Consider the following 26,353-nt stretch of genomic DNA (forward strand, 5'->3'; position numbering starts at 1 on the left):
TTTTTTTTAATTGTGTTCATTCTGTATCAGGCTTAATTTAGACCCAGACAAGAGTCTGCCAATTGTCTGTAAAGAGTCCAATTTAAAGTGAATTACATTCTCCCTGCAATGTAATGTGAATAGTAGTAAATAATAAGTTATAAAGAAAAGAGATTATCCAATGCTACAAAATCATGTCATGTGAACCACTGCTTTAGAGAGATGGTGGAGTTGTGGCTAATGCTAATAGTTGGTCCAGTGTGGTATCATTTCCCAAACCATTCAAAAACTGATAGCAACAATGCAGAGACTTAGACTGTGGCCAACACACCCTTGAGTGCTTGCATGGCAGGACATTAACAGTAACACCCCATCTTTTATTATTGTGTAAGAAAGAGAGTGGATAAGGTTCTAGAAGGTGTGTAGGTTCTCTGATTTAAATGGGAATTGATCTCTGAAAGTTTACTGAATGCCAAACAGAATTAATCAATCCTCATAAGACCAATACAAAGTTGGGAGCTATTACACAGGACATTTTAAGTAGAAGTTTTATATTTGGAAATTTATAGCTAGGAAAAATGAGACAGTAGACATATTCCATGGCCCTCCACCAGGAGCACTTTGCATTTGATTCTCTCAAAAATTAAACAGCTTGTACCTAGAAAGGCTACCTCTTGACATCTAGTTTTCAATTTCAGGACCTAACTCTAAATTCTGGTAACCCATGGGCCATCAAAGCTTAAGGTAATAATTATGCAGAACAACAAATTATTTTCATAAATTTATTCCCATGATACTCCTGACATGTTACATAAAATAAAATAAAATAAAATAAAATAAAATAAAATAAAATAAAATAAAATAAAATAAAATAAAATAAAATAAAATAAAATAAAATAAAATAAAATAAAAAAGTCAATATTTTCTATAAGCTGTCTCTGCCTATGTATTTGCTGCTTCTTTTCTAGCTTGCAATGTCTAGATACTACTTCAATTAAAAATAAATAAATAAAAATATAGCTATTTAAACCAGACAGAAGCTGTTTCAGTCACTGAATTTAAAAATGGACTACTGGCCACCATAACTCTACCAAGCCATTTTTTAAACCTTTTTTAGAAGATTTTAGCTTAAAGCAATGAGACTGTTACAGCTGGGGTTACTGTGGTGATCAGATTTCAAAGCATATCTTGGTGAATAAATTATTGATCAAAAAATAAACATATTAAAGTGATAATGTTACAGCTACAAAAATATATTGTTGTTTTAGATATATTGTCAATTCTGGCATTGTCAGACAGCAAAAGGCAAATTAATTTCTGTGATGTTATCAGAGCATTGGTCTCTGTGCCTTTATAGGTCTTACCTATCTCTAATTTCTGTGCTTCAATGAATCAAAAGAACTTAAAATTTACCATCTCATACAAAAAAAAAAAAAAAAAAGTAAATATTGTAGCGAGTGCACAAAGAGAAAACTTAAGAAACAGCTGAAGGTTCAGTCTTTTGAGCTGGTTTAAGATACAGAAAACTGAAGTAGCATTTTGGATCCCTGATACCTGGTTTACACGGGCCTTTGGCTCATGATGTTAGCAAGCATATTCCAGCTCTGTTCTGTGGATCTGGATAAGGATTTGTGCACTACTTAAAATATACAGGACCAGGTGCAGTAGATTCATTCACAGCTGGAACAGCATTCTACAGGTTAATCTCTTGTCACCAATGGACCACGTTGCTTAAGTAATAATATGTTAATCCCAACTTCTGGTACAAGGAGGTTAACATGATGATGCTGCTTTAGTAATTATTACCAAGACTGACTTACACATTAATGGAAAACTGATGAAACTCTTTATCAAAAGTAACACCCTATGGAAAAAAACATACAATTCATTCTTAAACTAAATCTGATAAGCAAATAATTTAACTCATTTGTCAAGTTCAAAAGCAATTGGAAATTCCAAAATAAATATTGCTTTTCTTTTCAGCCTCAGAGTTAGAAACTATATTAATTTTAATAAAAGAACAGTGCTTTCTGTTGGGGAGGGAACTGTGTCTTTTTCTGGCTGATAGGATATTTTAGAGACATGCTTTCTTTTGATGTGAAGGAAAATACCTAATCCCTTTCAACCCAGCTTTCAGATTCAGTGTGCTGCTAGTGACCCTACTGATGTTGTTTATGCTTAACACTTTTACTGTGATTTAGTTTGCATGTTTCCATGTTAACATTGATGTTCACCATATTGCAAGACTAACTGTAAGTGGAAGGATGAGGAAATGGAAGTGCATCTGTTACTCGCTTTCTCTGCTTGGCACCATTTTACTGTTTGGATCTCTGATTTCCATGGAGAGAGATTTGGAAACTGCATTCCTGTTTTACGATTTCTCATGCCTTTAGGGGAATTTCTTACCCAAATCATGCTGCTCTGAAACAAGCCTCCTGCTGATAAAAATCCATAGAAATTGCTTTTTATCTTGTTGAGTTACATATAGTATGCTTCCCCCAACAGATGCATTAAATATGCACAGTAACATCACACAGTTACTATATGAGTACTTTCTCTTATAAATCAGATACAGTGCCAGATTCTAGCTATAACATGTACATTTGAAAACGTGTTATTGACAGTGATGAAAATGTCTGTCCTGGCTTAGCGTGAGCATATAGACAACCTCATCCCCTGAAAGAGTACCTCCATTTTAGAGGTGCCAGTAGGGGCATCTACAGCAAAAGAGCTCTGTGCAGGGATGGATGTCATGAGCAAATTTAGTCTAAAGGTCCTTGTTCCTGCTTTTAGACTTCAATGTTTTGTTCATACTGCTCTTTTTGGGTATATTATTCAGAAAATTGGCTTCATTTCAGAGGGAAGTGATTACCTGCCTCCAGAAAGAGCCTGGAAGTGACCTAAGACCTCAAAACAAAACAGGGAGGTAGTTATTTGAACGTATAGTATCCTCAGGCTGTGATGCTAGGGCTAATGGAGGATGGTATATTTCCCCAAGTCACTGTAAATTAATAAAAACCCATATTCCCATATTGCTTTTGAAAAGAGATTGCTTTTGAAATATTACCATTAAGACAGAAGTTGAGATATTGTGGGATCTGTTAGAGGTGAGATAAGCAAGAGCTCAAAGATGAGGAATGTTTTCTTAGATGCTGAAAAATTCATTTCACAACTCAAGATCCCAAATTTTGAAGAGCATCTCATTATTCCTATGCTTTGACTTTGTAATCGCCCCATCACATGAATTTTTGCATCTTGTATGACAGCAAAGGCAGTATTGGCACTTATTTGCTTTCAGACTAACATCAACTTTTCTGTCATAATGTCAAACATTGTACTGAAGGCAACAAATCACCTCCTTCCCAATTCTAAACCTTCAGAGGAGCATGGGACAATTATAGGTGTATGTACTTCCATGACTACAAGATAAATCATTTTGCAAAAAGCAAACCACAGCCATGGTGCCGTTGCCACATTTCTATTAATAGCAGTGAAATATATCAATGTTTGTTTGCTTACAGGTATAGTAAAAAACGTATTTTCCTGTTAAAACATATGTTTCTCATTACATTTTTTATAAAAAAATAGTTGGACAGGAAGGACCCACAGTAAAGCAGAAGCAATTTCAATCCGCAAGATCAATAGTAAATAATCCTTTTGAAAGAACGTAGGTGTATGTTTGCATCTAAGAGATATCATACATAACATCACGTACAATATGTTACATTTATTTTTTATACACAGTGGATCCTGTTTATTCCAGGTGTAATTTACTGCTACCTGAATTATACTGTCCTTTTCAAGTACTGACATGAGTCTCTATAAACTACTAGAAGTCACAAGGTTTTGTTATATATACTCCACAGTAAAAATAAATAAGTAAATAAATAAATAAGAAAACAATTACTTTGTTTTAATTAGAACTTCTGATGAAATAATAGCGCAATTTTTTGTCTTCATAACTTCTTCATGCAATGCTACCCCGTATCATAAAGACAGTGCAAAATGTAGAGTATTATTGCCCTTACAGTAAATTCTTGATTTTTTGTTGGTGGTAGTCTTTGTTACATGGCTTTCAGGAAGTGGAAATAGGCCTCTGCATAATTTCTGTGTAGATACAAGCAGTTGTAAATACCCCAAAGCCTCCATTCCAAGTCTTTATCATAAATTGCCAGGTGCTGGCAGTAAAAAGAAAAAAATATATATGTATTATGAAATTGTCACCTAGGAAAGTTATTTCCTCGGGAACAGCTAGAATATTATGTATTCGTGCACTGCTCAAGGGTTCTTTGACGGTGACTTTTATTGTCCATAGCCATGCTGCAAATAGCTGTATTGTAACAGTTAATACCTGACAAATTTATTTTCAGGTTTATTTCTTAAGTTTGAGTGAACTGTAGAAACTCTGCTGTATACATGCAGCCATGGAAACCTCTGGGGTTTCTGTGGCCTGGCAGTCAGTTTGACAATCAGGAAGATTCAGCAGACATTTGGGTCCTTCTTTTCCTGCTATTCATCACTTATTTCCCCTTCTGCAATCAGCTCCGTATTGTCCCTACATTTGGGGAACACTGGTTTCTAACAGTAACTCATTTCAGGTTAAGACCTTATATTTCTTTCTACCACTTCATGTTCTGCTTGGCTCCCTGAAATGGCCACACTGTGAGGAGGCGGAACCAGTGGCACAGGACTAATGACATTTAGAGACTGGCCTTCCACAGCTCTCATCACAGTGCATTCAGAGTATAAATGTGGACTGAAAACTAGCTCACCCGTGGCTCCACTTAACAGGTGAAGAAACAGCCACAGTGTATGAAAGTGTGAACATGTGGGAGAACTCTGTAACGCATGTATTTCCTTGATGCAGCACTCCCCCAGCTGCAGAGAAGGTCTTGGTTTGTGTGGGAACATCTACCACTTAAACTAAGCAACATTTTTTTCTCCTCCAGGGTAATATACTTATGCAAGATAATTAGTATGAGGCATAATCACAAATCCCAACAGCTTCTAGGGGAATTTCAGTCAAGGAAACACCTGACCAGGATGGAGCAACCTGCAAACAAAAACCTCTGATGCAGTTCAGAGCTCAGTGCAGACCCCGTCTTGAGATTTTTTTCTCTCTGCTGAGTTAATCCAGGACATCAAATGTAAAAATACCCTGGAAAATAAAACCAAGAAACTGATATTGAATTTATGAACTATTGCCATAGGACAATAAGGTTAAAGCTAAAAATAAAAATTAAAATTAAAATTAAAAATAATAAAATTAAAATTAAAAGAAACCTATCACATTCTCAGAAAATTGCTGAAATTCAAGAAGCAATACTTTCTGAAATTATATCTAATTAAAATATCTATATCTATTAAAATTAAATAAATATATTTTTAAAGCTGGTGATCTATTCTGTAAAGACTTTAAAATAACTATATATGTATATCTTAAACGTTACTCAGATGATGAGGAAAGCACAAATATCTGAATAGAATTGCATCCCTGATATTCAGTTTGTGTGTGAATGTTTCAAATCATCTACATTATTATTCTTGATAGTTACAGATACTGAAATAATATTATCTTACACATTCATGAAGCAGAGGAGATAATTCATCTTGGAATTTTCCTGAGGCATTGAGTAGAAATGGAGTACTCCATACTGTTCTGTAAGCTGCTTCAGAGAGCCTTCCCATTTGATAACGAATGCTGTAATAAAGTTATTAATTTTTTAGATGAATGTCCATATAATCCCATCAATTCCTCTTTTGTCCTTTTAAAATCCTATGGGACATTTCCATAAGGATGATTTTCGAAGTTGCTTAGCAGCCAGAGCTCTTGGCTAAGCTTCCAGGGGCTTTGGTTGGTCAGAAAATCAGCAAGCTATGCCAAAAGCATTAAATAAATATTTTTACATTCATCTATATTCATTCCATGGGGAAAAAATGGTTTTTACTAAATATATGTTGTGACAACGGGAGTACTGTGTCCTTGTCAATAGCTGCATGATAAAACAGAGACATCTACTGGCTAAAACACAAAATAGGAAAAACACCAAAATACCTTTTGTGAAATACTAGATTAAGGCTTGTCAGACTTCCTTTGCTTCCTCACTCCACTACTGATGTCCAAAATATGTTTTCCTTTAAATAGGCAGCCTTCTTCCCTTGGGGATCAGCACATTCCAAATAACTCTTACCAAGGTATTTAAATTCCACTTGTGTAAAAATTCTGGTTGAAGGAAATGGCAAAATTTCCTTTGATTTCCTGAGAACTCAACCAGGCTCCATGGCACAGGTAGAATATGAGTGTTTGAAGCCTAATAGAGATTTGTAAGAAACCAGACAAAACTTGCCTTCTCTTCAGAACAATGAATATTCAGCCAGCTTCTGGCTTACTTCTTAGGAGAAAATGGACATTCCGAGAACACCCTATTCAGCACCTGCCCAGATTATGCCTACTAAAATCTGTGTCTAAATTATGGCCCTAAACTTGTTCATGTAACTTGTAGGCATTTTTCTAGCTAGTATGTAGTTAGTCTGAGTTCACAGCAGCATGAGCAGTACCTTATAATAATACTTTAATAATAGATAATATATTCTGTGAATCAGATCTTGATAACATTACCACTTCACCTTTCAAAACATGATGTGAGGACTTCTATATATTTGTTTAAAGAGCATTGGTACTCTGCGAATGTGTTACAGGATACATCAGGATACATCTTAATAAAGGCTTGAAAATGGTTAGTCCTAGAACCAACCTTTGCATTTTATCCCTCCTCTAGGTCATTTTACCTGGGGAATGTTTATTATACATTTGCAAAATACCATGTTCCAAATGGCTTAAATAAATTTTCTAATTTAAAACATAATCATACAATGAGCAAAATCAGAATGTTGGTTCATGTAGGAATAGAGCATGATTATCCAATAAAGACTGTACATACCCTACAAAAGAATCACAAATGCATAATTATGACTTCATACTAACTTTCTGGAGCTTCAGTTAAATTCAGACTATATAGAGGAAGAATCTGAACAGTTTAGGGCATAATTCAGTCCCTCTTGTGCTATCATATGTCACCTGGGGTGTCAGGCTCTACCATCCCTATCTGTCGTCCTGTTTGCTGTAATGGCTATCTTGGCATGGCTTTGTAAATCTTTCCTGAGGCTGGAATACTTAGCCCTTTGCTTAATGTCTAACTCAGACAAAGAACTGTTCTTAATCTACGCCTATCTTTGCACATCTTGTCTGTGTAGCCACAGTGGGAGATGAAACTCTTGGCAGCACAGCTTTAAATGTTCTTAACCACATCAATGACAAACTTGAAAAAGAGGGCAAGGAATTCTACTCAAAATACCTAGCCCGGTTCCCAGATTCATCCCATCAGTCTTCTCATGATAGCTCTACCAGGACTGTGTCTCCATGGTTAAAAAGAAGACCAAAGCAGCACAGCGATGTCAAGCTCCTCATTTGAAATAAAGGTTGGCTAAACTCTGCATGAACTTGTAAAGATTCTGACTGCATCTTTTCCTAAATGATTGGAATTACAGTAGCTGCTGAAGTTGAATGATTAGAAGACAATAAACACTAAATTCACTACCAATTATCAGCAATTAGATCTGATTATAACTCATTTACATTATTTGATAGGGTCATCAAATATTGACTGCACCTTCAGAGGCTCTCTGAATCTGTGGCTGGCTTAGGCCTTATTTTTAGTATCCTATTTCCACCAAGGTGCTTAAAGCTTCAGAGTGCCATTTTACTTAACAGTGGTAAAACCCATGCTTCCTGAGTTACATCCTTTCAAAGAGCAACAAGAATAATGCAAAAAAGTTACAAAAGATCCACCATCCAGGTTCCTTAAATGATTTGTGGTAGGGAAAATCAGAGATTGAGTTCCATGAATGTATTCAGCAGACTGCTTTGTGTTGTAATGTTACTCCAACAGCACTCACTCAAGTTTGCCATCTGATTTCTGATGATGCTGATACTTAAGCTGCTTAATATTTTATGCAAGAAACACAAATTCTGTTCTGTGACAACTTCACTGTTTTTGCTGTTCTTGATGGTTTGTTTAGAACTAGTCTAAACAGGACTATGTTCCACCTCAGTCTGAAGTGCAGAATGCTCTGAATGCTACCTTTTACTTTAAGTTTACATAACACTTTGGCTTTACTAACTGCTTGGTTTATTCTCCAGTTTTCCAAGTGGTCAGTTTTGCTTCCCAGTAATGTGTTTTTCTGGTGCTGAATGTGGTGGGAAATTTTTACAGTGCATCTACATCTGACCAAATCAATTTTTTTTCTTTAATGGTTGGATTAAGACTAGAATCTCATTTAAGCTGATGCATAGTTTCTCATCTCTTTCTAATTTTCCTTAATAATGTATTTAACTTATAGGGTTTTATTTAAGAAAATAGATTCTAGACTTTAAAACTTAATGAAGATCATAATGCAGTGAACCAGAGACAGGAGAAAAAAAAAAAAAAAACTTTAAAATGTCAGTGAGATTGAACAGTTAAGAAGTTCCTTCTTTCATAGGGAAGTTAGGAAGGAATTATCAAGTAATCACATTATTTGATGACTGTGATATCAGTATGCTTTGGTAAGATTGTTGTATACTTAGAAACATACTGTAAAACAAATTAAAGCATATTAAATATATCTTAATAAAACGTACTGAAAGGATATCTTTGAATATTATATGAAGAATATTCTTTGAAGATTTATAAAAAGATAAAATAAAAATATTATATATCAGGACCTGACTCTTAAGTTAAAACAGTGTTCTTTTTAGATATATTTATAGCAAACTGTATTAATTCAGAGAGCTGAAAACCCCACAGTGAATTAAGTCCTTTGGGTTGTGAATGGAAAACATATATATGGCAATTTCTCCCAATAAGATAGAATTTATTCTGTCCAGGAAATGCAAATATGAAAGGCTGATAAACAGGTCTGTCTATTGTCTTCCACTTTATTTATTTATTTGTTTGTTTGTTTGTTTGTTTAATTAATATAAGTCCATAGTCCCCATTGTTATGGGCAAAGTCTTAGAGGCATGAAATATATGTAACTAATAAAGCAACGTGTGCTAGAATGTGATAGCATCCTCAAAGATTGATATGATATGATATGATATGATATGATATGATATGATATGATATGATATGATATGATATGATGTGATGTGATGTGATATGATATGATATGATATGATATGATGATATGAAAGATTTCTATATTTCTGTTGAAGCTATAGATAATATTTTTAATGTCATAAACATGAGCTTAGCCCTGAAGAGGTCAGGCAGTTGGACTAGATGATCTTTGCAGGTCCCTTCCAACTGGACTCTTCTATTCTATACTGTTCTGCTCTGCTCTGCTCTGCTCTGTTCTATTCTATTCTATTCTATTCTATTCTATTCTATTCTATTCTATTCTATTCTATTCTATTCTATTCTATTCTATTCTATTCTATTCTATTCTATTCTATTCTATTCTATTCTAATGAGAAGATGTATCATATAGGGTATATTTCCTGTAGAAGTCTAAAATGTTTATGTAGAAAAGAAAGAAAGGAGAAGCACCTTACAGTTAGGAAAAAAAAAAAGTAGAAGATAGGTAAGATTTGCAGGCCTTTAACTACACATGACTATATAGCAAAAAAGGAAGCAACAGACTGGATTCATTTCCCTAACAATTTCTCTGATTCCACACGTGTGGGGAAATATTGGCATACTCTTTATATAAAACTATAGATTGATGTAGACGTTTTGTATAGAGCTGCAGTTCTGACATATATATAGAAGTTGACATGAAGCCAAGATAGAAAAACTATTTTAAAAGTGTGAGTAAAGATTATGTCTGGCTTCTGTGCCTGTCATAATTTCAAATAAGGCTGACTAGCAAATCTCTTTGATGGATAACAGCAGTCTTCAGGTGGGAGGTCATCCTTGCTCACTGTATTAAATTGCTAAAAGACAGTTTCAGACAATGGTAGAAAGATGATAGAAGGAGAATAGTTTAGCAATAATCATAACATGGTTGTCAGCAAATTAGACTTGAGTGTACACTTCAGGTTAATAATTTGAGGTCTCAACTGCAGAAAATTTCATTCAAACTAAATGGTAAATACAAACAGTGACAAGCAAGAAAATGAGTTTTTGGTTTTCATAGTATCTCTTTCTGAAAACAGTTATATGCAACTTTCTGTTTTAAGATGTATGTTAATATCAAGGTGAGTAATATCAAAATAAATCTGTACACCAGATCTGAGGATTCCACCCATTATAGAGATTGAACAGCTTATACCAAAAGTTCTTAGAGCTAAGCTATTCTTTTTGTTTGATTTTTCATTGCCCCTGTTTGTTTAGCTCCACCATGTTTGAAGCAAAACAATTACAGTTTTGCCAGCTGTTATTAATAGCCTGTTTATTAACATGTAGTAAAAAGAAAGACATTTCTTACCTCTGGAGACATTTCACAGCCTACTTCAATCGTATTTTGTCTGAGAAATATTGTGCCAGCATTATTTGTATTTTTTTTTTCCAGTAGCAACTTTGTAAATGTTTTATTTTCCATATTTTCCTCTATTTGAGGTGATAGCATAAAATGGTTCTGCAGTGCATGTGGGTGCATCACGATAGCTCACCCTTGCTCACCCTTGAAATTCTTCACTCAGAGGGTGGTGGGGCACTGGAACAGGTTGCCCAGAGAGGCTGTGGATGCCCCATCCCCGGGGGTGTTCAAGGCCAGGTTGGATGGGGCTTTGGGCAACTTGATCTAGTGGTTGGGGTCCCTGCCCATGGCAGGGGGTTGGAACTGGGTGGTCTTTAAGGTCCCTCTAAACCCAAACCTTTCTTGCCGGCTGCCCGCGTTCAGCACCACAGGGGGGACAGCTCCCGGCCCTGCCCGCGTCGCGCGGCTCCTCTGCCAACCTCGCCGTGCTGGATGGAGAGCGGAGTCACACAGCATCCTGCCTCTTTGGTTTGTTAGTGTGGGGGGTTGTTTTGCTTTGTTTTGCTTTGCTTTGCTTTGCTTTTGAAAATGAAACCCTAAAGGAAATTTAGGAAGGTCAAATGAAACCAGCAAAAAGCTCTGCAGAAGTTATTTCATAAAGCCTTTAATATGACTCCTGAAGTTATTTTTGTGTGCTTATCTGTAATGCAGAGTAAATCCCTTCCACTATTCCACAGTAAATAAAACTTTAGTTAGATATTCTTTCCATTTTCACCTATATTAAATGACTGAATTGATTAAAATAGTTGCATCATAATTAAGAGCTAGTACAAAATCCACTGCTGTCAATAATGACTGACAAATTCATGGACTTATGCAAATCCTACTGAAATAAATAAATAGTTACATAAAGAAGCAGCAGCAGCAATTCCCATTAACTTCCACTGACTCTGGGTCTGCTATTCCTTCTGCATTAAAAAGTGGTGGGCAATTTGCTATTTATCATGATATAATTGATTGCAAGCATCCAGCTCAGATGGCCTTTTGCTATTCTACAAAAACAATATTAGAACTGACTCAATATGGCTTTTAATCTAGGTTAACAAGTCCATGAAATGCTGAGTGGTACTGTGCTAAATAAACAGTATACAGGGTTGTCTCCATTCATAACTGAATAAATATGCATCTTCCCAGGCTGTGTAGAGAGCCTTCATCTGTGACTACTTAAGGCCTATGATATTTGCCAAACAGGTTCCCCAAGTATCATCCTCATGTCATGCTCATGATTATTTACAGAAGGTTCCTTTGGGCCTGTGTTGCCACTGAAGATCCAGCTAACAGTCATGCTCACAATACATTGGCTTGTACCTTTGTCTAGTACAATCTCTGATCTCCGAGATCTCTGTCACCACTCTTTTGTCACAATATTTAGTAACTTGTATTGGGTTTACCTGGCAAGGTTTTGGTAGCAGGGGACTGCAGGGGTGGCCTCTGTGAGAAGGGTCTAGCAGCTGCCCCATGTTAGATAAGGGCCAGTTTCAGTCAGATACGAAGGAACCCACTGCTGGCCAGAGCCGAGATAATAAGAGATGCTGTTTACACCTCTGTTAGAGAATATTTAAAAGGGGAAAAAATAATAAAAATAAATAAATAAACTGCTGCACAACAGCATCTGGGAGAGTGAGGAGTGAGACTCCAAGGTCAGTGCAGAAGGAGGGCAGGAGGTGCTCCAGACCCCATTCCCCGTTCCCCTGTGCCACTCAAGGGGAGGAGGTGGAAAAGGGTAGATAGGGGGAACGTAGTTTTAGTTTGATTTTGTTTGTTTGTTTGTTTGTTTTCTCACTGCTCTAGCTTGCTAGTAATAGGTAATACATTTCATTAATCTCCCTATGCTGAGTCTGTTTTGGTCATGATAACAACTGCTGAGTGATCTCCCTGTCCTTATCTCAACCCCTGAGCCCTTTTCATTGTATTTTCTCCCCTTTGAGGAAAGGGAGTGAGAGAGTGGTTGTGGTGGAGCTCGGCTGTCCAGCTGAGTAAAACCACCACGTAAATATATCCTGTAAATTTTAGGGGTATTGTACTTGATTTTCTACTATGTACTTAATATGCCACTAGTGTTCTAGTGAATTTTAATGGTCCCCATGTTCAGATACATACAGACTCACTCTATACTCCCTGGGCCCTCATTTTGCCATGTTATCCATGGGAAGATTGCCTTATACCAAACGACCTCTGTATTCAGACACAATCAAGTGGACAAAGCCACATTTTACTAAATCTTGATGCTGAAATTCTAGGTGGTGCAAACCCTAAAGTCTTTCTTCCTTAAAAGAATAATTAAGTCTTTAAGTAAATGCAGTTTGGCCACCACAGAGTGCAGGAGAGACATATTCTGTTACTGTTATCTTAACAGCATTAATACAAAAAGCAGTAATTTACATGTGACAGAATGCAGGAGAAATGTATTTTTGTTACTGTTAATTTAAACCAGAAGTACACCAGGCTGCCTAGCATGAGAACATTTCCTAAGCAGATTTATCCTCTCTGAGGATCTAGGTCTTCTAAGGCAAATACTAGTCTATGGAATGGAAAGTTCAGCACAAAGTGGAAGACCAGCGGACATGGTAAGACCGTGGAAAGAAAAATGAGTTTATGCAGGGCTTTCAAGCAGGAAAGGGTATCAGTTACACAGAAAGGCTTCATGACTGAAATTCTGAAGGAGAAGTTACGCCAGGGCAGTAGTATTCTTTCAGCTCAGGTAGACCTGAGCTAGTAGTATAAGCTAGTTTTAAAATACCTACCTCAAATATAGCTGTGCTAAGAGGTTTCAATGACCTAACGGTAAAATCTCACCTAAAACTACTGGTTACTCTTCCTTCTGCTAGACTTATTATCGTCATTGCGATCATGATGGTGCTATCACCATTAGTCTCCCATACATACTGAAATTGGTATGCAGCAAACAGCTACTCCTGAGACCTGAAGGACCTGAAGGACCCCACTTTGCAGAAGTGGCTGTCCCTCTGACTACCTGCCCTCAGCTTCATTACAACACGTGTTGGTTCCTAGTCTGGGCGGTCTTTGTAGGACAGCACGTCCCTGAACACACGCTACTTAAGAAGTGACTACTTAAGTGGAGCCACCACTGAACTTCATGGAACCATGAATAAGCATCTAGAAGTACTTGAATTCACTGGCTTATTGGGAACTTGTTTCTGTCAGGCTGAGCTAAAGACAGATGAGTGGCTACTCATCTACTGGTGAAATAGTAGCCACTTCTCATACCTGAAGGTGTGATAGGGAGTATATATGGAGCTAGTCAAGAAATCTTCAGTGAAAACCTCCCAGATGAGCATTTCTACCCTAAGCTTTTAAGGTGACATTCATCTCAATGCAAAGAGACAAAAGAAAAGACTGTGCATCACTTAGTCCCCAGAAAAGTACAACACAAAAAGCTTAGTCTTCGCACATAGAGGCTAATGTCAGGCTTAATGAATATCCCTGAAAGATCAATGTGGAACATTCAGATGGAGTTCTTAAAAAATACTAATAATAATGATCCAGGGAAAAGTGGAGATGAAAGGTCAGAATTCTAAATAATGTCATCAAGGAAAGAGATCATGGGTAGCAGAGAGAAGCTGTTCAGTGATTACACATGTTGTCAGAGCCATTATCCGATATGTTCTTGAAAGGGCAATTGTGATAGAACTGTAAGCTGAATTAAATTCATGTTGTTCTGTTAAATTATACTCATCTCCTCCATCTTATTTTTCAAAAATTAAACACTGTAGTCTATGTGGACTGTTAGACCTGTTCCTGGCATCTGCAACTTATGCTAGAGAGGTAGAAAGTTATGCTAGAGAGGTAGAAAGAGATGAAAGGGGTACTCTGAAAGGGTAGATATGCATAAATAGTGGAAATTTTCATTTGTAGTAATGTTTTGCATAACTACAAACATAACTGTAATATAACTGTAACACAACTACAAAGGACACCTGTTTTGAGACTTTGTAACAGAATGATATAAACTTCTTTCTTGAATAGTATATTCATGTACCATGAAATTCTGTCTGTACTATTGCAAGTATTAATTCAGCTCTGATAATGATAAAGCAGGGGCTGAGGTCATGGTACTTGACCTAAATGAAAGTTAATGTCTTATTTATTTACTTTTAAGATAAGCTTAAATTTGTATATAGGTCTAATTTTAGTAATTATGATTTTTTCCATTACTTAAGGAGTATTTGCAAACATAGACATCTATTCTTACATAATTTTCAGTGCTGCAAATCTATTAAGATTGGTTGGAATTTGCATGCTTAAAGTTTGCCTTATCTCCATAGCATTCCAATTTAGACCAGATGCAAACAGGCCTTTCCCTGCTGTTATCTTTTTTTTTTTTTTTAATGTCTCCTGGCCAAGGATCCTTTATCAATTAAGAGCAGTAGCCAGTAGCGGCCATATCCTGTTATTGGTAGCAAAATGTCTTGCCTTTTTGTTGAACGTTTTCAGTGGGTCCTGTTGAAACCTCAGATTCAAATTAACAGACTAAGTCTGCCAGATTGGTCACAATGTGAGTTGTGTGACACCTGTCTGTATTTTGAGCGCAAAATTCACAAGTACTAGCAAGCAGGTATAAGCTAATCCTATCCCCTCTGCAGAACACCATAATGTAGAATCACGGGCCAGAAGCAAGATGCTTTTAACTGGGAAGTCCCAGGGACACAGTGAAGGGAGGCAGTGAAGAGACCAGGGACAAAGATGCTGTCTCGTGACATTGTTTTGCAGTGTCTAGCCAGAAAGAGCAAGGACAGCTACTGAAGGCAGCTCCATGGTGCTGTACTGACAAGTGCTGCTGTTAGGTGGTAAAAGATCCTTGTACTAACCCATTTTATACAAACATATAAATGCATTTGTGCTTTGCACTGCTGGAAGAAAGTATAAAAACCCCTTCCCCTAAATATCTACAGACCGATGTCCGCACACCTTGAAATTTCTCATATGATAACGCTTATATCTGGAAGGCAGCTCATTGTGTAGCGCTGTCTTTGCTGCTCCAGTCAGCATCTTGGTTGGATAATCTCAGGTGCCAAGAACAGGACACACTCAGATGTGGGCAGATGTACAAGATAAGTGATAGTGTTTCTATTGAGCAAAACTTTTCATTCAGCTACAAACTTAACACCACAGTCTTGAGACAATTTTAAAAGAGAGAGGGGGAAAGATGGAAGGAGTGTGAGAGTGTGTGAGAGAGTGAACTTCACTTTCTAGAATTAGATATGTCCTTAAGTTTCGTGGAGAGTAGAGTCAAGCTGAAAGCTCTGGCAAGCTGGAAGCTCTGTGACTGGCTAAGGACACTTCTGTACAAGATGCAGCATGGTTTACTGGCTACAGATTTATCTGAAGAACCTAAACCAGCTTCATATATCTATCTGCCCAAATTGAGATCTAAACACACTTATCCCAAGAGCAAATACTTCTGAGAATATATAGGCAATTATAGCTAAGTGCCCAGGAAACTTGATTAGTTCTCCAGAAATAACTGTTTGCTTATCAGAAGTCTTTAAGGAGCTGACCAATGACTATTTGTCTGTTTTGCTTTTCTAAAGCCAGAGCTAAAGATACTGCCAGAATACTTTGTAAGAAGATAATGTCATAAATTTAGAGGCAGAAGGAGAAGAATATGTAATGGCCTGATAAACTTCAGTGCCTATGCAAACTGAATTCTGAAAAGTAATGAAACTTTATTGTCATCTGTTACTTAAATGGACTAGATCCTACCTGGGAACAAAAATTTAGGAAACATTACTAATACTGTTTTAACTTAATTACAGTTAGAAATCTATATTCATCAGATATACTGCATTGGCTGTTAGATATGGCTGAAGTTAATTTTCCCCAAGTGTGAACTTAATGTATACTTTTTCTTTGCTTTATATAACAATTGCACTGGTGTCTTGATTATGTCAGAAGCCTTTTCAGAGTGTTAGTTGTTGCGGAACCACAAGGAGCAATTTGAAGCCTGTTCCATTATTATCTTTATCTTCTGCCTCAGTTTGTATGCTCATTCTATGCAGAAATCCTCACAGTGCTTGCAATACTGAGTGATGAGACGAGAAAGTATATTGCATGGATGCACACAAAAAAAGCTAAGTTTTAGTCGCAATTTAATACTGGAAAATCACTAAATTTTCAGGAGACTGCTACCGCTCCATGATACCCCAAAATGAGAAACAACATTATCTGGAGCAGCCTGTTAAGTGATGTTTTACTCATTTCATCAGCAGTAGATTCAAATGCCTTATATTCGGCTCATAATGAAGGATTTTCAACATGTCCTTTCTTCTGGAAATTTTTGCAATTTATAAGGAAATATTTTTAAAGTTTAATAAGAGTTGAATTTTTGATGTGTTTTTGTAGTGCCATAGCTAAATGACATAAGCCACCAGAACAACTTACTTAAGCAGAATACTGTTTATTTTCTGAAGTGCAAATTAAAAATAACGTGTCAAGAATTATATTGCTAAGCTGTGATCATGGATTGATTACCTGAAGTGCAAAGAATTTTCAAGGCATTTCAGTCCAGAACACAGTTCCAGAAACATGTCCCAGCAGACAGGAAGTTTTGCTAGTAAAGATCCAGTCAGAGGATTATTTTTTTTTTTACTCTTCTGTATCAGCATAGCTAGCCTAGCAGATTGCTGCAGACCTTTCTTATAAACTCAGTGCTTCTGTTGGTATAAACTACATCTGTTCAATGGGGATTTACCGGCAAAATGTGATCTGCAGTGTAGATCTTTATGTAGACTCAGAAAAGAGAATCACTTCCTCTTCTTCTCATAGTTGCTATTATTCTTTCTACTGATCCTCTGTCACTCTTTGTCTAATGACTTGGAAAATGTAATCAATTGCAATAATTAAAACATGCTGTGTGTGAATCATGCAGAACTTTAATTACAGAACAAAGTCTCAGACAAATGAAAGTTTGAGATTCTAGAAGTAGAATAAACCAAAACACTTTTCTTTGCTGTATTTTTTCCCCAATGGTACACTCATACTTACAGATGATATCAAGGGAATGATTCTCCCCCTCTACTCCAGTCTTGTAAGACTTCACACGGAGTATTGCATTCAGGTTTGGGGCTCCAAGTATAAGAAGGACTTCAGCCTCTTTTGAGCAAGTCCAGAGGAGGGCCACAAGGATGATCAGAGGGCTGGAGCACCTCTCCTGTGAAGACAGGCTGAGGGAGTTGGGGTTGTGCAGCCTGGAGAAGAGAAGGCTCTGGGGAGACCTTACACCGACCTTCAGTACCTAAAGGGGGCCTACAGGAAAGCTGAAGGGGGACTCTTTGTCAAGGAGTATAGAGATAGGACAAGGGGGAAAGGCTTTAAACTGAAAGAGGGTAGGTTTAGGTTAGCTATAAGAAGGAAATTCTTTACTGTGAGGCCCTGGCACAGGCTGCCCAGAGAAGCTGTGGATGCCCCATCCCTGGAGGTGTTCAAGACCAGGTTGGATGGGGCTTGGAGCAACCTGGTCTGGTGGGAGGTGTCCCTGACCATGGCAGGGGGTTTGGAACTATATGATCTTTAAGGTCCCTTCCAACCCAAACCATTCTGGGATTCTATATATATAAAACACTAAAAATCTCAGTCTTGTTATTGTGTATATTTTATTAAAAGAGCTGGCAGAGTACAAATTCGCATGGTGCCGCCATCTGAACGTGTGGCTTGAACAAACAGCTAGTTATTGTGAATGAAATACTCTGGGTGGCATCTCTGGACATGCAGATTATATATTCAAACCTATGAAATGACCTGTCTTGTATGCAATTTTAACACTGTCACACAGTGAAAGAAGGGGTGCTATAAAGTGACTCACCTCTTTCCTAGGATCTTTTGTATGCTGGTGAATATCTAGGCATAAAATAAATTCCATATGAGAGACTTTGAAAGACCAGTGTTTCCTAATTAAAATTGATGTGATGACAATCGGACAGCCATGTTCTCATGATTTTATTTTCTAAGAACAATGCATGTCAAATAATTGTGTCCTTGTATTCTACAACATTTTTTTCCATGCTATTATTAGCATGCTGATGAAGGCCAAAATGAGGAAGCCATCAGTTTGACTGACAGAAACTGCAAGCTCAACAATTCAGATCTGTGCCATGTTTAGCATGTGTTTATTTGTTCTTTGAATTTTGAAAGCATAATTATATTATTGAGTAGGTTAGAGAACCCAAGCATGCACTATTTATTTCACAGTAATTTCAGTGAAGTGGAGAACCTACTATACTTTATTTAAGCTTCAAACCTTTTCACAGTGAAATCTGATACAGCCAGCTTTCACAGTCTGGATGGCAGTTGCTGCTCCACAATAGTGTTTCCTTTTGTCTGCCTCTGCCCTGGCTACAGGCCATCACAAACTCCATCATTCAACCCTGCCTAAGTGTGCAGTGTTATTGCCTTCATTTTATTTATCATGTTAACAAATTCTTTGCTAAGATTGGCCTCTTTTTCTGTTGTGGGTAGCAGAAGCTTTAAAGGGATGTATGACCCCCTAAACAGCACAGATGAACCAGAGTATGTCTTCTGGATGGGCTGTTTGAAGAATGAAGACAGTTGATTCACAACTCACCTGACAGGAGGAGTAAATGAATCTTATTCCCCTAATAAATACAACTCAAAAGAAAAATGGCAGAAGCAGCACTGGAAGGGAGGAATGCAAATCTTTCTGAAACACTTCAAAATATGAAAGGTGCTACCTGTTCTGTACTATTTTTAGCCGAAAAGGGACAAATATAGCACATAAGTACATGATGCCAAATATGAACCCTCATGAGTAATTTTGGTTTGTGCTTAGAGAGCTGACTTCATGTTTATTAAGCCACATCTGAAACAGGCTTACTGCTATTTTTCTCACAGATACAACGAGATGGCATTTCCATCTCTAGAACTGTTATCACTGCTGCAGCCAATCGCTTCCCTTATACTAATCACACCTGTATTCTGCCCAGCTGCATCTCACTCTGGTTGGGTATCACAGCAATTTTATCAGACCTAGTGTGTCCTTGGAAGTACACCAAACATCACCAAATGGATTTAACAGCATCATTTCTGAGAAATGAAAGCAAATGCTTTTAAGAATGAGCTTAAACTGAGCCTTAAAACATAAAATAATGTCAGTATTTCTAATGAAAGCTTGGATTTACTTAGGACTCCTAACCAAAGCAATAATGTATTTTTACCCAAGTAAACTGTTATAATAGCTTTCTCATCACTTAACACTTTGCACACCATCTCAAAGTTGTCTGTATTACCTTGAATATGAATAAGCAAACTTTGTAAAAGAAACATTATGTTCTCTGATAAATCTATTTCTGGTTTCATAATATTGGTTCTGTAAATGAGAATGACCAGCAATTCTGAGCAACATGGCAGGGCATCAGGCATGAGGTGCCTGAACCTCATTAAAATGAATGATAACATATTTCATAGAACCCAACTCCTGAAACAGAAATCAAAGCATTATTAGAAAGTATTCATCTACTTCCATATTTTAATGATTATGAGAAACTGGGTTCACTTTCATCCTAGTGTGTACTTTTTAATGTATTAAACCTCTCTACCTAATTCAGAGTCAATGTCTTCAACTCTTGTAGCACCTAAAATTTGCTCAGGCATTGCAATTAGACAGGCCTAGTCCCCTGAACAATACCTCTTGTTTTCTTAGCTTTGGCTTTTGACTCATAAATTAAGGCATGACTAGGAAGGTATGCACGTACTAAACTGACAGCTCACACATTGTATTACCCAATCGTTTATCTGCACTGGGTACAGTTTTACATAATTGCACTTCATGCAGAAAACTAATAGATTAATGTTCTGCACGTTGATAGGAACTTTATATTCTTCACTTGATAACTTGCAACACTACGTATTACCTCCATTTGTAATTTGAAAAATAGTAAGATGAGATGTGGCTTGCCTTTCTGAAATGAATTGGCTTACCAAAGACAGTAAAACAATCAGATTTTGACCATGTCTAGATGATTCTAATGTTTTCTCTCTGTGCAAAAATCAAAACATTAAAACCAAATAATGAATGCAGGAGTCAAAACAGCTTCCATCATTCTGAGTTTATTTGACACAAACAGATCCTGACAAATACACTTGCATCAGTCTAACCAAAACATTGTTTATTTTGTTTTACAGATTTTGGCCATTGTGTCCATTCTGTTCATCGTACTGTCCACTATTGCTTTGTCTCTTAACACACTGCCAGAGCTTCAAGAAATAGATGAATTTGGGCAGCCAAATGACAACCCTCAGCTAGCACACGTTGAAGCTGTGTGTATTGCTTGGTTTACCATGGAGTACCTTTTACGTTTTCTGTCCTCACCAAATAAGTGGAAATTCTTCAAAGGCCCATTAAATGTCATTGACTTACTGGCTATCTTGCCATACTATGTCACCATTTTCCTCACAGAGTCCAATAAAAGTGTACTGCAGTTCCAAAACGTCAGACGTGTGGTTCAGATATTTCGTATTATGAGGATCTTAAGGATTCTTAAACTTGCCAGACATTCAACAGGCCTTCAGTCTTTAGGTTTTACTCTCAGGCGGAGTTACAATGAATTGGGCTTGTTGATATTATTTTTAGCCATGGGAATAATGATATTTTCAAGTCTTGTATTCTTTGCTGAAAAGGATGAGGATGCTACAAAATTTACCAGTATTCCTGCATCATTCTGGTGGGCAACAATTACTATGACTACTGTAGGATACGGCGACATTTATCCTAAGACTTTGTTAGGTAAAATAGTTGGAGGACTTTGCTGTATTGCTGGAGTGCTGGTCATAGCCCTGCCCATACCAATTATTGTGAACAATTTCTCAGAGTTTTACAAGGAGCAGAAAAGACAGGAGAAGGCAATTAAGAGGAGAGAAGCACTTGAGAGAGCTAAAAGAAATGGCAGCATTGTCTCCATGAACCTGAAAGATGCCTTTGCTCGCAGTATGGAAATGATAGATGTAGCAGTAGATCCAAGTAAGCCTGGAGAAGCAGCTAACCCGAAGGAGACAGTCGATGACAACCACCTCTCCCCAAGCCGGTGGAAATGGGCCAGAAGGACAATGTCTGAAACAAGCTCAAACAAGTCTTATGAGAACAAATACCAAGAAGTTAGTCAGCAAGACTCCCATGAGCAATTAAACAATGCTGCAACATCCTCCAGCCCACAGCACCTCAGTGCCCAGAAATTGGAAATGTTATATAACGAAATTACTAAAACTCAGTCTCAGCCTAATCTGAACGCTGGTTACCAAGACCAGTCAGCAAAGCCACCCATGTATGAAGAAGAAATAGAGATGGAAGAAGTTACAGGCCAGAGAGATCCGTTGCCACCTGGACCTACAGACATCATAACAGACATGAGAAGCACATCCAGTATTGACAGCTTTGCCAGCTGTGCCACTGACTTCACGGAAACAGAGCGGTCTCCTCTTTCTTTGTTTCCTAGCTCTCACTTGCAAATGAGATTCCCAACTGATTCTGTTAACCCAGAAGACAACCAAAGAGTAAGGAGTTCTCAGTTTATACCATTCACAAAAGACAGAATGTTTTCTCCAACAGATATCACCTTTGACTATAATCCAATCGACAGAGCTGTTATCAGTGATGGCAGTGGATCCCAAGCTGTTTTGCATGGTCATTTACATATCGACACTGCCATGGAAAGCCCAAAAAGTTCTCTGAAAGGTAGCAATCCATTAAAATCCAGATCCCTTAAGGTTAATTTTAAAGACAATAGAGGTGGTGCTCCACAAACGCCACCTAGCACTGCAAGGCCACTGCCAGTGATGGCAGGAGCAGACTTTACCCAGGCTACCCCTCAGCACATCAGCACCATTCTCCTGGAAGAAAATTCACCCCAAGGTGAACGACCTTTACTTGGTGCTGACGCATCAGGACTTTGTCAAGGACCTTCCAAAAAATCATCCCCTCTGTTTCCCAAACAAAAAATTTTCACTTTCCCTTCAAAAGAAAGGAGAAGCTTCACCGAAATAGACACTGGAGAAGAAGAAGAGTTTATGGAGTTACACAGTATAAAACATGAGAAACAACAGGATATCAAGACAAATTGCTGTGGGGATAAACACAGTGATGGCAACCATTTAACAGAGGAGCCACAGGTCAGCTCTTCACCCAAAAGCATGAGTCACAACTGTACTCAAGACATTTACCATGCTGTGGGTGAGGTAAAAAAAGACAGTAACCAAGAAGGTCACAAAATGGAAAACCATTTATTTGCCCCAGAAATTCATTCAAGTCCAGGAGAAACTGGTTACTGTCCCACACGTGAAACTAGCATGTGACTAGTTACAAGAGCAATAAAAATACTTTTTCTTAAGCCACAGTTAGTAATGCCTATGAACTAAAACATGGAAAGCCTCAAAAAGTGCATAAAATGTTATTTTTGCATGGCATGAAGAATTGTTTAGTTTAAATACTGTTTAATTAAAAAATAAGACTGCTTTTTGTAACAAATTGAAAACAAAAAAAAAAAGGAAAAAAATTGATTCAAGAACAGTGAATAAAATAAAGAGAGCTCTGTTAGGAGCCAGTGTTCTGCAACATCTGACATTTTTGATCCTTTCACTTATGATTGTAGACAGGTTTTGAACTCTTTTAACTTTTTTGTTTTCTTGATTACAACGAATTTTAGAATTTGCACATGAAAGGATGAAATGTCAATGCATGCATTCATAATGATGTGAAACAAGGTGCTTCGAGCTTGCAAAATGCATATATGTGTAAATAGTTTGGGGTTGGGGGGAAAGCTACTGTTAACAAGGATTTATGGAAAAAGAATTTCCTGGGACACAGGTACTTCCTTCACAGCGTGCTGCCTGGAGGTTTTGTACAGACTTATGTTGCAAAATTGCAACTTCTACTTAAAGCATCTCACATATCTTGCTTTCTGTTAAAAAGCTCATGATATATCTGTTAATTAAGGGACTACAGTATTTTAGTTTATCTGTGCTGTAAATTGTAGTGGTTTTTTTTTGTTTTTTTTTTTTTTTAATTTGCATAATTTTTGTTATTGCATTTGTCAGTTTAGTTAATGATCCAATGAGGAAAAGCAAAGATTTAATGACCAGAACTTGAAGCATTTGATACTTTTATAGAATACTGCCAACATTTCATAACTAAGAAAAAAAAAAGTTCCATTTTAAATTTAAAAAAAAAAATAAAAAACAAGCAACATAGAATTATTTCTGTGGCAATAAATTGTGCCAAAGGCTATATAGACATATTCAAAAGTTCTCATCTTAGTATATTTGGTCTTAACAGAAATATAACCCACGTTCTTTTTTCCTTTGATTTAAAAATATTTGCTTCTATGTGATCTTTGAGAACTCTTGACAGCTCTCCTTCCCTTCTAGCTCCAAATCAGTGCCCACACTTCAGTACTGGCAGTGCTATTAAAGCCATCATGGGGTAAGGTCATAAGAGACAAGCTTAAACTGACAGAAGGTATCACCTGAGTCACCAGCTTTGCCTCAACCCATATTCCAATGACTGTTCCAAAAGCTGAGCATAGGCTTTTCCTTATAAAGGGAAATGTCAATAGTTCCAGTGACACTTGCCAAAGCATCTTTGGTTTCCCTGACATTCTCCAGCTATGTATCCTTTCTGTAAAATATGTTGAACCAAAGCCTTCATGACAAAGTACAAACTTAACCACTGTCTGAAAAAGCTATTAATTTTTAGCCAGCACCAGTAGCTTCCTGTGCTATAATAATAATAATAAAATAACTATACATTGCTTGTATTTCCTAAATCCTAAAATCCTAATCATAAGCAAAAGTATGCAGCTACACATACATGCCCTATGAAACTGATTTCTGCTGAATTTGGATGCTCCCTCAACCAATTTCTTACAAAGCTGTAAGTTTTGTAAGAGCAGTAAGTCCAGCCCCACAGCCAGAGGGTCCAGCAGTTAAGTCTGATGAGCATCAATTCCCTCCGTGGGCCTGTTGCCTGAGATTGAGCCTCTCACTTCCCTAAGCACAAAAGGGAGATAATGCTTCTTCCGGGTCAGGAGTCTAACAATAAACATGCAAAGACTGAGACAAGAATGGGAACCTTAAAAGCACTTTAGACTAACCAAGATGTGGTTGAAAACTACAGGCTTCTACTTCCCATAGTGGAACTTGGCTACTTTTTACTCATGTGTCATTTTCTGTCGTTTAAATGAGTAAAAATCAGCACCTAGTGCATTTAATGTAAAAGAACAAGCATTTTATTGCAACATTGCCCTCTGCTTGAGACAGCTGGGCTGATGCCACAGACCTCACTCAAGCCTGCCACATGGAAAAGAGGCAAGTTTGAAAAGCTTTGAAACACAGACTCTGGTGGCTGGACCAAATAATAAGCACAGAACAGTCCCTTTGTTTAAATATATATCTATATATATTTGTAAGGTTAGATTTCCACAACACGGTAACATCAAGGTATGTATTCAGTCATTCGAAACACTGGGAATATAATGTTATTTCTTCAGAACAATGTCTGGTCATTAATTCTCAAAATAAATAAAAAAAAAAAAGAGTTGTTTTTTGTCCTTAGTTGCAGTTCATTGCAACTTGTTGCTGCATTCAATTTTACCTATTTATATGGCATCCTGCTTAACATTTCAATCATATTGTGTCTCACTGTTCCAAAACTTAGCTCTCAAATACTTTATAGTCATTAATCTTATTTTTTTTCTTGCTAGATATTTTCAGTGACAAAAACTAAATGCCAGTCAATTTTTATATGCCTAAAGCGTTGGTTTGTATTTTCTATGTGCAGTTTTAATGAAATCACATGGGCCTGTTCTGTCTGCCTTTACATCCTAGTGGACTAATGAAGACCAAATGAAGTCCAAACGGGACTTGATCCCATGCTCTGGATCCACAGAAAAATCCCATTCAAGATAATGGTGTTGTTCTAGCAAGACTGAGGTCTGTGCCCTGTTCCTACTGTGTGCTTTTTCCCTCAGCTGACCCTTACACTTTCAGAAAGGCCCCTCAGATCTGTGCCACTTTTTGGAAACGGAGGAGTCCAGCCACAGGGAACTTTTTTGCAGGAGCAGAAATTTGAGCTCTAAGCTCTCCTGAGCTAAACCAGTACTTTATGCAAACCTGATTCCGCCCTATGAAAATCACTAAAAATTCAATAGTGGTAAAATTAAAACCTCAATCCTTGTGCAGATGAATTGCTCCTGAAACCAATGTAAGTCTGCCAGAAAAAGGGAATAACTGAAAGTAAATGAGGACAGCTAGACTCTTGAGTAAAATCAACAGGAGCTTTAACTGTGTAAGCCAGATGAGAAGACCAGGCCTTTATTCACTGTCGTATTTTAAATGTTTTCAGAGAAGCACAGTTATTTTGAAATTGTACAAGCAAAAGAAACGTAATTCTCTTTATTAACAGATGTGGGTTTTTCTTAAATTTTGAAAGAAAAAGGGTCAAGCTTTAGAAGTGCTTTTGTTAAAATTTCATTGATTCATTATATGCTTTTGACTACGCTGAATATTATTTCCAGAATCACAGGTTTAGACATTTGGTATTTCCAGTCTTGGCCGCATACATGTGATCCACTCCTGAATACCTAGCTCATGGCTAAATCCTGATCAAAGTACTTGAGTAGTTGCAGGACTGGACCTAACTTTTATTTTAGCACAGCATGTATAAGAAATGCAGTCCAGGATCTCTTCATTCATCATGGATTTGAATTGCTATGTAGCGAATTATGCAAAACTACCTGAGTATATTTTCTGCCGTTCTAAAATTTCAAAGCCATTTCAGACCTATTGCCCATTCACCACAGTAAGGGGAGTGCTGGAGTCAGTCTCCAAA

General features: G+C 37.2%; 1 protein-coding gene across 4 annotated transcripts in view; it reads left to right on the forward strand.

The window, feature by feature from the left end:
- The window catches only part of KCNB2 (potassium voltage-gated channel subfamily B member 2), a 198,269-nt gene extending 172,345 nt beyond the window's left edge, over positions 1-25,924 (forward strand). For all 4 annotated transcript variants that reach the window (XM_080579860.1, XM_080579861.1, XM_080579859.1 and 1 more), the window contains one exon: positions 20,659-25,924. In XM_080579860.1, the coding sequence (XP_080435986.1) occupies positions 20,659-22,821 (2,163 nt within the window). In that variant the 3' untranslated portion in view covers positions 22,822-25,924. The remainder of the gene's footprint in view (positions 1-20,658) is intronic.
- Positions 25,925-26,353: the final 429 nt, after the last annotated feature.

Source organism: Anser brachyrhynchus, assembly GCF_964034855.1.
Source record: "Anser brachyrhynchus genome assembly, chromosome: 2".
Taxonomy (NCBI): Eukaryota; Metazoa; Chordata; class Aves; order Anseriformes; family Anatidae; genus Anser; species Anser brachyrhynchus.